This window comes from Callospermophilus lateralis, chromosome 5, assembly GCF_048772815.1.
Source record: "Callospermophilus lateralis isolate mCalLat2 chromosome 5, mCalLat2.hap1, whole genome shotgun sequence".
Lineage (NCBI taxonomy): Eukaryota > Metazoa > Chordata > Mammalia > Rodentia > Sciuridae > Callospermophilus > Callospermophilus lateralis.
Window position 1 is genome coordinate 130,872,032 of NC_135309.1, and position 18,188 is coordinate 130,890,219.

Genomic DNA, 18,188 nt, shown 5'->3' on the forward strand with positions numbered 1-18,188 from the left:
TGTGGTTTCTCTTTAGTTTGGTATAATGGAAAATTACACCCAACAATGCAAATTTTAAAAATAGTTTCAATTTGTATGTAAATGTGTGATTTAACTAGTTAATTTAGTTGAAGAAATCAGGAAAATTTGTTGATTACCAATTAGGAGGAACGGATGATGGATGGACAGATATACCGAAAAACCCAATGAAAACAAAACCTATATATAACTTTAGGTAGATTAAGAGGGTAAGACAATTGAAGGCTCTGGTTTTTAAAGTCACAAAGTAACGAAAGTACAGAGTCTAGGTCACCTGTGATGTCGACTGCTGTCTATGTACGGCGGCTTCAACGAGGGTGTTTAGGAAAAGTCCTCTCCGTGAATATGTAAATTAACTCGTTTATCAGTCAGGTTGTCATTTTCAATTTTTATCCTAAATGCACTCATTCGGAAGAGTTTACCATGCACCGCGTACAAAAAAACTAACTGGGTCTCGAAAAAGACTAGCTGGACCTCATTCTCCTCAAGCAGAGGTGGCCTGCTAACGCTGAATGAGGCTCCATCAGTGAGAAGCTGTCTTTCCTCCCGATTCTTCCATTTGCTCTCACGTGTGACCTTGATTAACTCTCTGCTCCAAGTCTGGTCACACATAAAATAACACAGCCAAATTAAATGATCTGGAAAGTCTTTTCCTCCTCAAATCCCTGGGTTTAACAAACAGCCAATAAATAAAAGCTTGAATTAAAATGACCCGTAAACCTCCTAGGACCTTCTTCCAGGAATTCCTCGAAAGCCCTTGCCAAGCCGCTGTCCAGGAGCCGAGGTGTAAGAGCAGTAGACTCTGCTCCTGGAGGCCAGTGAGGGTGGGACGAGGAATGAAACGGAAATGACGCTGCCCTACACCTGACATAAGCCAGCGCGAGCACCACGGAAAAGAAAACCTCAAGAATCCACCGGAAAGAAAATAAAAATATTATCAGACAAGGATCTTATCATGTCATTCTCTTCTTAAAGCTCTACCTTCTCTTTAAAAATTGTTCCACTCTGCAATGTTCCCAGAAATGTCCAAGCAACCTGCAGTGGTCACTGTGTATCCCTTTGAGGTCAAGATCATAACAGTCTTCCCCTTACAGGAAGCTTTCCTGACAATCTCTCACCTGCTTGGGCACAAGAGGCAGGAGGGAAATGGTCCCTGGCAACCTTCGGGGGTATATCTATGGCATGACTAATTTCCCAGACAGAAGAGAGCTGTCTATTTTCAAAGGCTGTCACCCATCTGCTGTGTGGAGCTGTCCTCTGCACCTGATCCTCAGCAACAGTGCCTCCTCTGTGCTACCTCTTATCCAGGATGACATCCATTCATCCTGGGGGAGACAGTAGCAGCTACACACTCTCCACATAAGAGAATACATCAAACCTCTTTAATGAACCCCAAACCTCTTCCTGACTTAATACCCATTTTCTGGGCTTCTTCTATGGAGACCATTTCTTAAGACTTATTGATTTGTCAGTTTTCTCAGAACTATAAAAAAATGTGTCTATTTTCCTCTGTTCTTAAGGGAAATTGTGATTTTAAATTTGTATAGTCAAGATATCCTTACTTTCAGAAATATTAAAATGGGACCCATTATGAAGCACACAAGAATTGGCTATGTATATATGTCTAACCATTCTTCCATGTTTATCTTTTTTCTTAGGTTTAAAAGACTATTTCTTTTAAATAAAATGTTGCATATCCATACAATGGGATACTATTGAGCAGTAAAAAAGGAATAAGGAACTGATATAGGCTGTAAGATGAGTGATGCTTGAAAACATTAAGACAACTCAGAGAAGCCACACACACACACACACAAAAAAAAATCTCATATTGCAAGGTATCTTTTCTTCTTTTTTTTTTTTTGCTAGGGATCAAACCCAGGGCTGTAAGTATACCAGGCAAGTGCTCCACCAGTGGATTATACTCCCTGCTCTAAAAGTTCATACACTGCATGATTCTACTCAAGGAAATGTCAAGAACAGACAGAGCTGTGGAAGACGGCTGCTTAGGTCTGGAGGGATGATACTGGGTAGGCTGGGGATGACAGTCTAGGGGTATAGAACTTCTTTTTTGAGTAATAAAAATATCCAAAACTTTTACTGTAGTGATTACTACATGATTCTTTGAATACACTAAAAGCCACTGAACTGTACATGAAGTGGATGAATTACATGGGATATGAGTTATATTGCAAAAAAGTGCTTAAATTAAAAAAAAAAAACAAAAAACTTTTCATTTCATACCACAGTTCCAACTTACGAAAAAAAAGTTTTATGAAAGGAAGTTTTTAACTAATGGAATCCTAAGTGCTAAAAAGTGGCTTTAGCCACTATTGCTTTTTTAACATTTGCTCCAGGAACATGTATGAACTTTTTAAAAATCTCCATCAAAGACAGCAATGAGCCAATAATGGATACTCTGAATGTAATGAATACTCTTCTCATAAGGCAAGAATCATTTTATATCATATTTACATCATTGCAAAAATGTCACAAACAGGTGACGTCCAAAATAAGTGTGGGGTTTTGGATGCTGACTATTGCCCCCTCCAGCAATGTCTATAAGGAACACCATACTATTTTCCGAGGCAAGTTAAAGTTCTTTGATGAAGCATAATAAGAGAAAAAAATAAACCTTTTAAATGAGCTATGTTCAAATTTTAACTCTAAATATACTTTATATCACTTTAATAATAAAGCTAAAGTAAAAATCACTGCAATTTCAACCTCCCTAGTCTACACTGCTTGGGGAAGGAAACTAGGTTAATCGGACAGGATTTGTCCTTTACAAAGGCATGCTGGCAACATTCCCTGGAGGCGTGGTCTCTTTTGAGTCCTTTGTTACAAAAGCTTCCTGAAACTGGGGACAGCATATGTTCCAAGCCATTGTCACAGGAATGACTGTCTCTGGGCTCAGCCAGTTAACATCTGTCATTAGCTCTGTTTGCAAGAGCAAAAGCAGATGCTTGGAGTTAGACACTGTGAACTCTGACATGGCAGGAAGATGGATCCATTTCAGAACAGAGGATCATTCCAGGAGAATGAAATACTTGCTGAATTCTCAAGGGTGAGCTACCCGGTTACCCTCACTAGAAGACTCAGGAATACTACTAATTATTTCAAAATTATTCCAAGAACCATTTGGAACACCCAAACAGGAGCTATATTAAAGACTGACTTTACCCTCTGAAATGAAGCCACTGCATTTGAAGCTTCTAATACAGGCCATGTGCTGAATTTATAAATGTAATATTAAAGTGTTATATGAGATTGCACAAGACCTGTTATAAAGTCTTCATCTAGAAAATCCTTTGAGGATGCTTTTGTCCCTCAAAAAATACATTGGAATAATCAAAATATCTCACCCACTGCAATGTACATTTCAGCCATTTCATCTTAAACAATTTTGGAAATGTATGGACCGAGATTTATGCAGAATCTCTGAAGAAAGAACTCTTTAAATAGAGTAATTCCTTAGAATAGTTTAAAGTCATTGATGAACCTTTAGAGCAAAACAAGAGCTGAGTCTGATCCTACAGAGGGGCTCTCTTGAACTAGGGAGTCTTGCTCCTAGGTTCTGATGGGGCAGGGACCAGGTGAGACAAGATGGCTGGGATGAACCCACTCTGGGGGGTCATGCATGACTCTGGGCCAGTGTCTTTTACATTTCCTACCCTAGGGAATGCCTCACCTAGTCCTAGCTTTTTTTCTGGTTACTGGCCTGCTGTTCTTTGATGCTAGCTGATAGGAACAATGGGAGAAAAGAATGTACTAGACAGAAATCCATATGTGGAAAGCTCAGGAGCTCTACAGCAGCTTCAAAATAGACAAGCCCTCTCCTCAGGCTGTAGCACCTGGCTCTGAAAACAAGGAATATGTAGTACCTAGAAAGGCAAAAGGTGAGTTAATAACAGAGCCACTCTTCATGTTAATAATAAGCTTTAGGGAAAGATTTATACTGGATGTGTATAAGCACAATGGACTTGCTTTATAAAATACTCCAAGAAGGCCTAGACCGTCCCTGGAAATGTGTTGGGCTGGAATTAATACACAGCACACGGGCTTCTCCCTTTTTGCTGTGCCTGGGAGCAGCTCTCCATTAAACCATCCCAGAAAAACCCACCGAGTTATAGACTAAACCACTGACAGGTGTTAGTGTTTAAGACTAAGATCTCCAGACTCTGTCTTGTTTCTGACACAACACTGGTTCCTTTATGGCTGCAGCAGTCAAAAAAAGGTAACTTGGCCTGTGTGAGTGACCATCTGTGTTTTTAAAGAACGTGCTTTGGGAGGAAGACGGTGTATCAGATGCTTTTATTTAGAACACGGATTAAAAAAAAAATACAGGCTGCCAAGCCCTACAAATGTGCTTTCAAAGCATGGCTTCCAGACCAGCAGCATCCACAGCTCCTGGGAGCCCAGCAGAAATGCAAATGTTCAGGCTCCACCTGAGACTCTGGCTGAAATCAGGAACTCTAGGATGAAGCCCAGGATTCAGAGGTTTAACAAGTCTTCCAGGGGATGCCAGTGCCTGTTCAATTTTGAAAGCCACAGCCCTCTGTGGCAAGAAAATGAAAATTGGGTTTTTCCTATCTTTACCTTCCTGCTTTGACCATCTTAGTCATTTCCACTCACTGGGAAAACAAAATGAGGGGGCTTAACAATGAATGTTCTACTAGCAAGTCATAAGAGTTCACAGCATTGCCTCAGACTGGCTGGTTGAGCTGGATGTGGAAAGATTCCTGAACTCACATCCAGGGAAGCTGTACCCTGGGGTGAGGCCCAGAAACCTCATTTATTAGTTCTCCAAATGAGTCCAATGTACAGCCAGGACTGGGGACCACTGTAAGGCAGCACTAAATATCCTATCAGAAGCAACTGGGGAAAGTGATCCTTTAGATCAGGGACAGCAAACATTTTCTGCACAGCAGCAGATGGTCTGTACTGCGGGCGCTGTGCCTCAACCACACTGTTGTCGCATGAATGCACTCACAGACAACAGGCCAAGCCATGGGAACAGCTGTATCCCAATGTGACTCTACTAAACTGGAGTTTCATATAATCTTCATGTGTCATAAATATTCTTCTTTTGACTTTTCCCAAACATTTGAAAATGTAAAAACCATTCTTGGCTCGTAGGCCATAAAAAACCAGGCTGCATGCAAGGGCTGTAGTCCACCGCTCCTGTTCACTTAAACACAGGAGTAATTACACAAGTACTGAGTTTCATCACGTCTTCATGACACATGTTGTTTCAATATAAACAGTTGTCTTCAAAACAGCTAGATGCTACTTCTTTGAAATATGGGGTTTAATCTGCATTCAGTTACATACAGTCCTGATGAACCACATACAGCAATACAATAAGCATTTCCGTTACCTTAGAAAGTTCTATCTGTCACAAGTACCCTACCTAATCAGAGAGTTTGAAATAAAAGCCAGAATTCACACTTTGACTACAGTTCTAAGTAGCACACATTCCTAAATAGAAGTTACCAGCTAGGCATCCACTGGACATATGCCTGCTTCTCTCTCTCATGCCACAGCTGCTGCCCGTTTACCCACCCCTCTTCACCCTGTGTTCTCAACCAGCCCAGGAAGGGGGTTCTCCAAGGAGGGCAGGAGAACACTGGAGGGAAGTGGGAGAAGCAAGTCAGTCTTGGCTGTTGAGGCTGCTAGAATCCACTGCCATGATCTGGGTGGCTCAGAAACAATAGGAATGTACTCCCCACAGTTCAGAGCTAGAAAGTCTTTCTCTGCTTCCTGGCCGCCATGAACACTGCTTCCTTCCACCATGATGCTCTGTCTCAACTCAGGCCCAAGACAATGCAGCCGGCCAACCATAGATTCAAAGTCTGAAACAATGAGTAAAAATCCACCTTTCTTCCTCTAGTGGTTGTTGTCAAGTACTTTGGTCACAGTGAACAAAAGCTAACACACAGTTTAAGAAGTTCAGTAAAGGAACTATCTGGGAAAACCTAAGGCCTAGTTGTTGAGCAACTCAGGTAACTCCAGTGCCTTCTAAGTCCAAACTGCAAAAATTATGCTTTTTTCAATTTTCAAAGTAATATTTTGAGATAACAGTCTTTCAGTCAATGATAACTCATTCAGTTCTATTCAGAACCTGGCTGCTCATTATACAGAATTTGGATGCTTTATAAAAGCATACCCTGAGCTGGGCTGCGTGGTGCACACCTGTAATCCCAGAAGCTCGGGAGACTGAGGCAGGAGAATCGTGAGTTCAAAACCAGCCTCAGCAACTTAGTGAGGCCCTGAGCAACTCAGTGACAGGGTCTCTAAATAAAATATTAAAAAGGGGGCTGGGGTTTGGCTCATTGGTTAAACACCTCTGGTACAAAAACAAAAACAAAAACAAAAACCCATCCTGGCCTGAGCCATACCTGAGATGCCAGTTTCATCATTTTGGCAAGGCCAAGGCTCCCTACTAAAGCTTTCCAGTGCACTAGAATACACAATCAGGGCTGAAAACCACTCTACTGGGGAAGCAGCATGGAAGCTGCTATGAACGCAAGACCGTGAAACACTGAGGGGAAATGGAACCCTTCTATCTTCCCAGAGCAATAAACAAAACAGGGGAGATGGGATGGGAACCTGCCATCTTGAAAAGAAAGCATAAAGGTCATCACAAACAAAAGTCAGCTAGAATAAGTCCCTGGAGCCTACAAAGAGAGGGAAAGATGAACAGAGCAACGATAGTCCACAGCCACCAACCTCATGCTCTCTTATGTCACATTCCTCTGTGTAGGAAGATGATCAACTCTGGATGCAAACAGACAATAGGCAAGTATGGACCCTTGGACTACTTCGATATCCATATCCTTACATATGGCTACCTAATGCCTTCCTCATGGGGAAGCTGAGAGAATTAAACAGGACTAACAGATTGGAACGCACTGGTGTGATCCTGCTAGAAAGATGTCAGTGGGCACAGCATCCTCTTGCCCGGATTCACCCACCTGAAAGTGGACCCTGATGAGGCCTTGCCCTCACCGATCACCAGGAAGACACGGCTAAGAACTAGGGAGCTCCTTTTCCCCTGCTCACCAGCGAGGGGGTCACAGGAAGAATGGGAGTCCCCAATGTCGTGGCTGTGTCCTGGAATGGAATCCTGAACACTTCTTTAAAGTCAGAGTTGAGCAATGGCGGGCTTGAGCATCACCCTGGCTCTGGGGCACTGCAGATGCCTGAACAGGTCTTTGTTGGTGGGCTGGGTAATCAGCTCACCACGAACATCACTAAGTCTTCGGAAAAACTTGTTCCAAATACCAGGCCCATAAATGAATTTTTGGAAAGGAATGCAACCCATTCACAGACAACCGCCCCAATTTAACAAATTGCCTCTGCTTTTTCCACTGAAATTCCACCCAACATTAAATGATACTATGTCTAATTCACATAATTTCTGAATTGTTTTGTTTCTAAATAAGGTCTTTGCATACATTTCTCACTAAAAGATATTTATAAGAAAGGTATATTTGTAGATATTCAAAGTAAAAGGATCGAGTTTGATTTAATCAGCTATTTCATTTCTTCTAGTCATAAATTCCAGCCTGGTCTGAGCTTAAGTGGCTAGCCTTAATAATTTTCAGCATTCATGGGTACAAGAATGCAAGATAGTACCCAATTTGCCTTCAAATACAAGGAAATTTAATTTGCGAAGCTAATCCCCAAATTGCAAGCAACAATGGAGGCCCGTGGCCCCAGACATCAACCCTTCTCCTTATGCTCAGACATTCGCAAAGGGAAACCAAAAGACTTTCTGCTTGCAGGACAGATGTGGATGTACCACAGGCTTGTCCAGGAACAAATGGGCTGAGCCACCCAGAAGCTGAGCCTGGAATCTGAAAGTCAACCAGAGATGAGAGGCACAGGCAGGCCAAGCCCAAGTGCTGGGAAGAAGAGGCACACTCAGTGGATTCCAGGAGGAAATGGAGGTCAAGATCCAGGAAGATCCGTCAGGCAGAAAATCAACAAGTAGCCCCAGAGGAGGACAGGAAGCCAAAGAGGGTCATGACCCACAGTAAAGGCCATCTGCTCTCTCTTTTATGTGTGTGCCATCAGCAGGAGCCTCACTGGGGCCAGTAAATTCTGCTATCACAGATTCAATCCCTTCTCCGCCCGTGGGGGGGACAGTCAGGGAGGGCCCAGCTGCTCAGTCCAAAGTGGCTGGGGTAGGAAGACAAAAGCCAAGTTCTAGAAAAAAGGGTTCAGGAGTAAACTGGCTTCTAAATCCACTTAAGCTGGATTAACGTAAAGCAGCAGGGAAACAGTTCACAGAAACCAGGGAGGCCTTTTCAAGGGTTTGTGCGGTGGTTCTAGAAATATGGCAGATCCCAGCAGTGGGGTGGCCTTGGCAAGTGAAGGTCTATGACGTTTGTCTAGTTCACATTCCTCAGAACACGAACCTAGCTGATAGCGTTTGTCACCGTAAACGATTATGGAAATGCAATCTTAGGTTTGAAACGCCAAACTCTGAGAAAAGAATTTGAACTGAACTCTCAACATCTACTCCCTCCCCCCAGGAAACAGAAATGCAATTTTTCTGTTTCAGAAGTTTATCAAATGAAATAATTCCCTTGAAAAAGCCTCTCTTCCTTATCTATGTTTCATTCTGATCCTATGGTCTATAGGTGGCTTATCCACTTCTTGGGTAGAAATAATACAGTGAAATTCCACCATGATGCTTGTGTATGTGGCACTTCCTTCAACCACCTGTGGTCCTTTAGGATTTATAATTTCTGGCCTAATGTCCCTGAGCATCAGCAGATTGAAGTGGGAGAACTGCTTGAGCACCAAAATTCAAGACCAGCCTGGGTAACAGAGACTCTGTCTCAAAAAAAAAAAAAAAAAAAAAAAAGGCTTATAACTTCTTCATTAAAATGACAGCTGGGCACAGTGGTGCATACCTGTAATCCCAACAGCTCAGGAGGCTGAGACAAGAGGATCATAAGTCCAAGGCCAGCTTCAGCAATTTAGTGAGGTCCTAAGTGACTTACTAAGATCCTGTCTCAAAATAAAAAACAAAAAAAGGTTGGGGACATGGCTCAGTGGTAAATTGCTCCTAAGTTAAATCCCCAGTAGCAAAACAAAAACAAACAAAAAAAGCCATATGAAACAGTCTTAACAGAATACACAGCATTCTAATGATCTGTTTGGCTTCAAGGTGATTACAAACGGGGTGACTTCCATCCATTCAGTATTTGCAGGAGACTGCCTCCATGGGCCAAGCTCTGTACCTAGGTACTAGAGGCCCAGCAATGAGTAGTGTCCATCCCCAGAGACTTGACCAGGAGACTGAAATAAACACATGTGATAGGAAGTTGAGGCCTGGCTCATTGAGGAGACTGAGAAATCTTCCTGAGAAGGTCATACCAGTGTGCTCACCCCTGAATGAAGAAGGGGGAACTAGACACATCTACCCCTGAATGAAGGCAGGGAACCAGACATATCTCTGCAGGAACCAGGCTCCCAGGGAGGTAAGGGAACAACAAAGGATTGGCCTGCTTAAGCAAGAGTCTCCTCCCAGGTTACAATAAGTGACCTTCCCATGCAGAGCTCTGCAGTTTTGAAAGCAAAGACATGTGTTTCCTAGAGCTAAGTATACTAATAAACAAGCAAAGTTTTTTCTTTTTTCTTCTTTCTATAATCCCAGGGTAATTTTTATAATCCCAGGGAAACATTTGACTTTCCATCTTTCAACCACAGATGCCAAACTGCATTCCTGGAAGAGGTCTAGAGAGTTAGAACCACGTGGGTTTTAGAGTATGAAAACTTTTTTTTTTTTTTTTTTTAAACTCAAAACTAAGGAAGTTGGACAAGTGTAGTTTCCTTAGTCTTGAAAGCAAAACAAGTCCCCATGGAGTTCATTCCCCAGAGGATAGACCTCTGACTCTAAGAAATTCCACAGGCTGATGTTTAAGGTCCATCTCAGAAACGGGTATTTCCAGGATGCAACAGCGAAATGTGAGAAAAGCACATAGAATTCAAGAGCTTCCCAACTCAGTGTTCTGTTTAATACAGCCGCACTGTTTTGAGGGATGTGGATTCCAGGAATAACAGATGGGACCCTACTAAAATTTCAATGAAAGAAGACAAATACATCCAGTTGAAAAAAAAATTATCTGTCATTTGTCACTTGCGTGCCTCATTTGTCCCTACTTTTAGGATGACTTGACAGCCCACCCACCTATTGAGAAGAGCCCTTTACCCACCCACAAGGGTAGCAATGCCCAACCCCACATGCAGAGCATGTGGCCAGGGCCAAGTGGGCAGCTGTGCTAGGCAGACCTATTGGACTATCAGATTCTCTATTCTGGGAACCCAGCATTGGGTCTAAAGCCATCTTTCTTTACCATCTTTCTTTCTATTCCTTAAGAACAGGTACAAACCAGAATTTCCAAAGTGCTAGTATTTTTTTAAAACAGCTCCAAAAAAAAAAAAAAATAGTATCTAAGAGGCAAGCAGTTTAAAAAATAAGTTAAATAGGGTGTTACTGCTTACTGGGTTCAAAATTTTTATTTGGGGAGATTCAAATGTTTTGGAAATAGTGGTGATGGATGCAGAACACCATATGCAGACTTAATTTACATGCCTAAAAATTGTTTAAATGGTTAAAAAATTGTTAAAATGGTTATATTTTATATAAAGTCTATATATAAATACATACCACAGTAAACAAGTCACATACATAGTAGAAGGACCAAAAAGAAAAAGGACAAAAAATGTACATTTATTCATTTTCCTCTCAACTTCAATTTGGGACATTTGTAGAAGAGACCAATCATGGCAAATCCTGTACTATACAATTGCCAGAAAAAGCAAAAGCCCAAAAAAGAACATGATAGCTGTCAGCAAACACACAGACTCAACAGCTGCAGAATTAAAGCAGGCAGTGGCACCCTAAAAGACAGGCCTTTGCATATGCTTTGCCTCCCTAGTGGAATGCGAAAAACTTTCTATTTTGTTGAACTTTACTGTAGGTCATTAGAAAAATCTTACATTCAAATCATAAGCAGATAAACTAAAGCAAAAATTAAAATGGAGAGCCATTACATGCTGTTAGGCTGAACCACACAAACTACTGCTCAACTCTTTTTGACCCTAAGAATGACAGTTTCACAGACTGAAATCCATAGGCTGACTTCATTGGAAGCAGCAACTGAAATACAGGAGACATCCAAGACTTGAGAAGCTATTATGGACCAAAACCCCCCACAATCTTATGTTTCTTCCCTTTTGAGAAAAAAAATGGGTAAGTCACTCCTATTAAGAAGAAAGAAGGAAGGAAGGAAGGAAGGAAGGAAGGAAGGAAGGAAGGAAGGAAGGAAGGAAGGAAGGAAGGAAGGAGGAAAGTAAGTCTGAAGGAATAAAATAAACTTTAAAAAAATCACATATAATAAAATATATTAATAACAATATCAAGGGGAACTGTCCTCTTTGTCCCACTCTTTGGCTCTGAGTCACTGTATCCTCATGACACCATTTTGGCATCATAATTGTTGTCCTCAAACTCCGTTTCCTCCATCTTCACAAGTCCTGCTGTCTCCCGGCTGGTCTCCCCTTCGCCCCACAGTTCATCACCCAGCAGCGCTTCCCAGGGCTGGAGCTGCCCCAGGGGCCTCTCCTGCTTGCTATCCCTTGTGGGGCCTCACCAGCTGCTGCTCACTCACTTCCTGTTCCAGGCTCCTAAGAGTTGGTGGGTAAGACCATTCTCCTGCCTCTACTCTACCCAGGCAGCTGCCTCCACCCAACAGCTGGCTGAGCCTGAAGCCTGGAATGCAGCTTCCTGGCTGCTAGGAAAGCAGGCATTCCGCTGAGACAGTGAGGACCCGCCACTTTCCCTCCAGTCAGATCTGACTGCTGTCCACCTATGGGTGAAGTCACTGAGCTCCAGTTTTCCAAATCCCGATCACTGGCAGGGTCTGCTCTAAAATCTGACACATGCTGGGCTGCCCCCCACTGTCCATTTCCAGCTTTTGACAGGCTCAGGGAGATTTCTCCAGGAAACAACAGATGGTGTAGTGAGAAGGTATGAGGAAGTCAAAAGGCTGCCCATAACAAGTCACCAAGAGGCAAAGCCCAGAGAGAAAAACAAAAAAGAAAGAAAGAAAGAAAAAAAAAAAGCATCGAGACAGGGCAGAAAGTGTGGTGTGAGGACAGCAAAAACTGACGAAAGTCACCCCACTAACTAAACCATTCTCAGGCTTTATAAAATTAGGTCCATAGCATTGACTCCAAGAAGTCAAAATAAGCAGGTCAAACCAAAAGGGTTAGAGCCAGCTTTAAACAAGAGCTGTGATTACAAGTGATTAGTACTGTTTCCTGTGTGGCTTGAACAAGGGGAACTTTCTTAGGGGTGGGGACAACTTGATAGAATAGGGTGATCTAATGATTTTTGGAGGGATTAATAAAACGAGAAAAATAACTTTTAAAATAAAATATGATCATATTTGTTGCAAATGAAAAGAGAAGGGGTTGAAGAAGGACAATGACTTATAGATTTGGGTTTAAATCCCCAACCAGTAAGTATTTTGGAAGACCCCAAATAAAGACAATTCAAACAGAAAATGAAATGCAATCATCACACCGAGGAGGAGCCTTGATGAAGTTCACGAGGGTAAATTAAATAACTACCCTTCAAATACGATTTAGATAAACTGATATCACTAAGCTATTTTGGAGCAATCATATGAGACTCTTTACAGAAAAAGATAATAGTCCCATCCCTTCAAGTGAAAAACCTAATTTAGAACTTATTACTCAGCTCTACAAGATGCAATGACGGCCACTGCACCTCCTGAACATTCCAGAAAAGACTATGTTCAGTGTTGTCTTGAATTTTACCCTTTGGCAAAGGTGGGTCTTTTACCTCTATCTGTACTCTGAAGAACAATGGTATTTTTAAAAATCTCCTCTTTCAAAATTCTGTCCGCACTAAGAAGGATTAATCTTGAACTTCAGGATGTGTGCTGTCCAGCCTGTGTGATGTGGAGCCCAGAGCCCAGATTTCAACACATCCCAGTACAGGTCTTAAAATCTTACCCCCACCAATGCATATTTTTCTACAAACTGAGAGAGCCATGTTATTTGCTCATTTTTCCCTTCCATTTGCAAATACTTCAGAAAGTATAATTACGAGTTAAAGGGAGCATTTTGATTCTCTGTATTCCTAGCTTTAACCTGTAGTATTTTAAATTTTAGAGTGAAATGAAATTTAAAGTGAACATGTGCTATGATTTGGATATGAAGTGTCCCTCCAAAAGCTGCTGTGTTAATGCAGAACTGTTAAGAGATAAAGTGATTAGATTTTGAAATTTGTAACCTCATCAATCCAGCCTAATTTGAATGACTGACACGTATGTAGGTGGGGGTGTGGCTGGAGGGGTGAGTCACTGGGGGAATGCCCAGGAAGGATGCATCTTTCCTTTGCCCCCCCCACCCCACTGCTTTCTGACCTGCCAGTATTATTCATTCTAGGTTATGGACTGAATCATCCCAGTTCATGTGTTGAAATCTTACCCCCCGACCCAATGCCATGCTATTGGAAGGTAAAGCCTTTGTGGAGTATTAGAACATGACAGGGGAGTCCTCAGAAATGGGATTTGGGCTTTTATAGAAGAGACCTGGGTAAGCTGCCTTGCCCCTTCCAGCATCAAGGACACAGCAAGAATGCACCTGGGAGCAGGGCTCTCCCCAGACACAGAACCAGTTGGCGCTTGATCTTGAACTCTTCCGCTCTAGAACCACGAGAAATAGATTTCTATTCTTTATAGGCCACCATGTCGATGGTATTCTGGTGGGGACACTTGGGGACTGTATCTCATCTGTGTAGGCACTATGTATACATTCTACATGTCCTCTGGGATTTTAACTCATCACGGAGACAAAACTTCAAGGTGTGTGGTGAGGAAGGGGGTTTGGGGGACAGCACATTGCCCTTGGGTGACCCAAGGCAGATGTGGAAGTTCAGGAACTGGCTCTTACCTGACCATAGTCTGTCTGGAAGACGACGACGCCCTCTGCACAGGAATTTACAGTACTTGGGAAATGCTGGCCATTTTCCTTCAGCCAGACCCGTGTTCCCTGTAAGCAAAACAAACATCATTTAACTATGAGTTTGGCTTGTATTTTATGGCAAAACACCATTCTCAAAACTACCATGACCCTACATGGCTTAAAAAAAAAAAAAAAAAAATCTTTTTGAAAAGAAAATGTCTTCCCAAGAAAAGAAGAAACCTTCACAGAGCATGGTCCACAGCCCTTCCTATCCACAGTGTGACAAGAATCCTGCTTGACAGAGAAAGCAGGAAAACTGCAGCCCCTGCACTCCCGGTGTGTGAGTGATTCTTCTAAATGACTGAATTCCACTCTCACAAGCACCCTATGGGCAGGCACCACCATCTCTCCCATTTTATAGGTGGAGAAACTAAGGACCGCAGGTAAAGTAATTAGCCCAACACCAATAATCAACAGCACTGACAGAGAACCTGAACCAGGCAGCCAGGCTCCACACAGGAGGTTTGACAAGGTCACAACACCTCTCTGAAAGCCTTCTGGTGGCTCCTGTCTTCCCAGATCACACACACTAGTCTCCTTTGAGGACATCAGACCATTCCATTGACACCCCACTGGTGCAAAAATCTACATGTCAATTGAAATCTCCAAAAGAGGGACTAAAGAACTCAAGTATGAAATTTGTTAGAATTCCACCACGGAGGGCAAAAGATTGTAACTTCTGCAACTTAGCATTTTGGCCATATTTTTTGGCACTGATTCCATTTCCATTTTTAAGAATTTTCCCACTAGATAAATGAGCAGCGACCCAGGCAGGTCTCAAATCAAGCTTCTCCAATTCCTAATCCCATGCTCTTTTCACACATCACACTGATTCTGTCTCCTTCACATAATTCATACATAAAATGCATTCGTGAATCTGCCAACAATTGGAAGACCACAACAAAGAGGTCGCCTTGCCTGGACAGTTTTCTCACTTAACTATTCTCTCCTGTCCTCCTAAAAAGGAAATGTCAGAAGATATAAAATTTAGACTTAATAGTTCTTTCCCTTGTGCCAATGAGGACCTTGTTTAACTCCCTCAGTCAAGGACCTAAAATGTTTGCTGTCATACTCAGGATCCCTATTAGTCAACCTTGAGTTCCATGAAAGCATTTGTGGCCACCTAGCTAGACCCTGGGGTCCCAGAAGGAGGGGCCACTTGCTCAGGAGGTTCTGCAAGCATTTCCAAGAAGACAGAGGGGGCTGGAGGTGCCAAGGTTAAAACTCTTTTCCCCACGAACTGGCCCACCTAATTCCTCAGTGAGTTTAGAGGCTCTCCCAGCACCCCAATTCTTTACCAGCCACTCCTCCCCACAGACATTCAATTCCCAGGGTTATGGGGAGTCTGAGTTGTTTACCCCATCCCCCATCCATAGTTCTTTACCCATCTCCCTAAGATGGTTGGAATTCCCCACTAAGAGAGCATCAAAAATGAATACGTGTTTCTACTTAAAATCCTGCAGGCTGCCTATTTAGAGAACACACATTAACACCAACAGGGGCCAAATTCCCACTTCCCCTTGACCAGTCACGTCCCTCTGACTCTGGCTTCAGGCTGAGACGCTGGTAACACATGGAAAGAATGACACTTAAAATAGACTGTCAGTCCTAATTTCTTTATTAGCAAACAGCTGCTTCCAAAGAGAACAGTGACTTCAGACAGCGCCAAGGCCACTCTCTCAAATGTCACTCAATACCCTAACCGCATTATCTATAACTGTCTAGAGAAAGACTTCCAAGTTCCTGAATGCCTTCATTCATCTTCTTTTTAATTCATCTCCTTTTAAATTCATCTTCTTTTTAATTCACTGAAACACTGAAAGTTTGAAATACCTCCAAACGCGCACACGCACGCTCCCACTTTGGGAAATTCCCAAAGCCTTATGAGGTGAGAGTTGTTACTCATTAGGTGAAAGTCATGAAGCAAAATTCACAATGCACCTCCATCCCAGAACCCTGGGTCCACAGATTCCTGTTTAATTCTGACCATCATTAGCACCATTTCCATCAAAAAGGATTTCACACACCTATTCTCCACTTCATTAAAACTGTCAATTAAGTCAGAATGAAACTATGATTTTATCATATAATATTAGTAAATGAGTACAAATCATCACCAGGATTCACATAAACCTTCCGACTTCCAGAGGCCACACGTGACATACTCTTAGTCCAGCATGTGTTTTTTTCCCTTATTAGATTCTCTTCACCTTCTCCTTTGAAAGCACTAAAAGCCCTTTGTTGACACAGTGCTACATACTCAAACATACACCTCAGCTTCTGCGTCCAAAGGTCTTTTTCACAGGCGTGAAGAGCTGCTGATAACAAGGTTTTATGAGAATTCCACCCCAGAGCCCACTGATCAGTTCCCCCAGTCCATAATAAACAGTTGTCTTCCACAAGGAAGAAAGGAAATGCATTCAGAACACTCTCTTTTTGTTCTTTGAAAGTGTATAAACATAATTTTCACAGAATCAGGATTGCAAAGTAAAACCACTGAAATTGGATATTTTTGCACAGATTGTTCTTGGCGGCTTCTCTGAGCCCCCAGTCTTTCTACTTCTATTCTATTAGAACAGAGCACACATGCCCAGGTCCAAAAGAGGCCACCCACAAGCATCTGAAATTGAAGTCACAGGCAGACATTTACCAGATCATCCAAGTTTGAGTGGGGAAGAAAACTTTGCCCACCACATGCAAACCATTATATTCTTTCATTGTTAAATAAGGCTGATAATTTAATATACAATACAGGCACCCTAACATATGGAGAAAGCTCACAATTTAGTCAAAATTGCCTTTATAAGCAAGTGGAACATGTTTAAGCCTAACACACATGTTTTATTAAAACTTGGACAAGTTTTCATCTCTCTCTTAGACAGATATGTGAGTGTTCAATTTAATAACTAAAAACTTTTCCATACATAATGACCAGTAACATTTTTGCAATACAAAGTGCTTGCACATAAATTCCTATCTCCTTTGATCTTTAGAGCACACCCTGTAAGACAGAGAGACAAGTAATAACACCCCTTTCTTCTAAGTGAGGTTCACAGAGGTTCAATTTCCTATGGCCAACAAATGATTTCCTGGCTATAATAAAAAAGACGGACTCTACCAAATGTTGGTGAAGATGTAGAGAAACTGGTGGGAATATAAGTTTGGCAATTTCTTTTTTTCTGTCTCTTTTTTGGTACTGGGGACTGGACCCAGGGATGCTCCATCACTGAGCTACATCCCCAGCCCTTTTAATTTTTTATTTTGAGACAACGTCTCACACTAAGTTGCTGAGACTGGCCTTGAACTTGTGATCCTCCTGCCTGGGCCGCCGGAGTCACTGGGGTTGCAGATGTATACCACTGCACCTGGCTAGCTGGGCAATTTCTTTAAAAAGCTAGACATATGGCCCAACAATTCAACTCCTTAGCTACACCTCATCAAATATTCACAGCGACATTATTTATAATTGCCAAATACTGGAAAAAATTTAAATGTCTATTAACTGGTAGAGACAAATAAAATGCAGTGAAACTACATAATGGAATTTCTCAGTTAAAACAACAACAACAACAACAACAAAACCACTGGGAAGTTCCAATACGTTATCTAATAAGGACAAACCTCCAAAACATTATAGTGAGTCAAAGCAGCCAGACACAAAGACCACATACTGTAGGTTTCCATTTAATGAAACTTCTGGAAAAGGGAAATCCACAGACAAAGACCGTAGATGAATGGGCCCAGAGTTAGGAATAGGAGCGACAACGACCAAATGAGGAAAAAGAAGCTTTTGAGGGTGAGGGAGATTTTCTAAATGTGGACTGTGGTCATGGCTGCACCGCTGCCTAAAGGTACTAAAAAACCATTCAATTATGCACTTAACCTTGATTGTTTCAAGTCATCTAAACTTTAAAAATTTTTTACTTTCCTATATACTTCTCAGCTGTATATGAACATCCACAGCAGGGAGAAAAAAAAAAAAATTTCGTTTTTATAATTGAGCAATTGCAGTTTCAAGAAACATATTCCGGCTCCTCTGCCCCCAACACACACACACACACACACACACACACACACACACAAACACACACACA

The 18,188-nt window shown here is 42.0% G+C and overlaps 1 protein-coding gene across 1 annotated transcript in view; it reads right to left on the reverse strand.

The window, feature by feature from the left end:
* Window positions 1-18,188, reverse strand: part of Myo10 (myosin X) — a 206,216-nt gene that overhangs the window by 148,432 nt on the left and 39,596 nt on the right. The window contains exon 2 of the mRNA XM_076857320.2: window positions 14,023-14,121. Within this exon, the coding sequence (XP_076713435.2) occupies window positions 14,023-14,121 (99 nt within the window). The remainder of the gene's footprint in view (window positions 1-14,022; window positions 14,122-18,188) is intronic.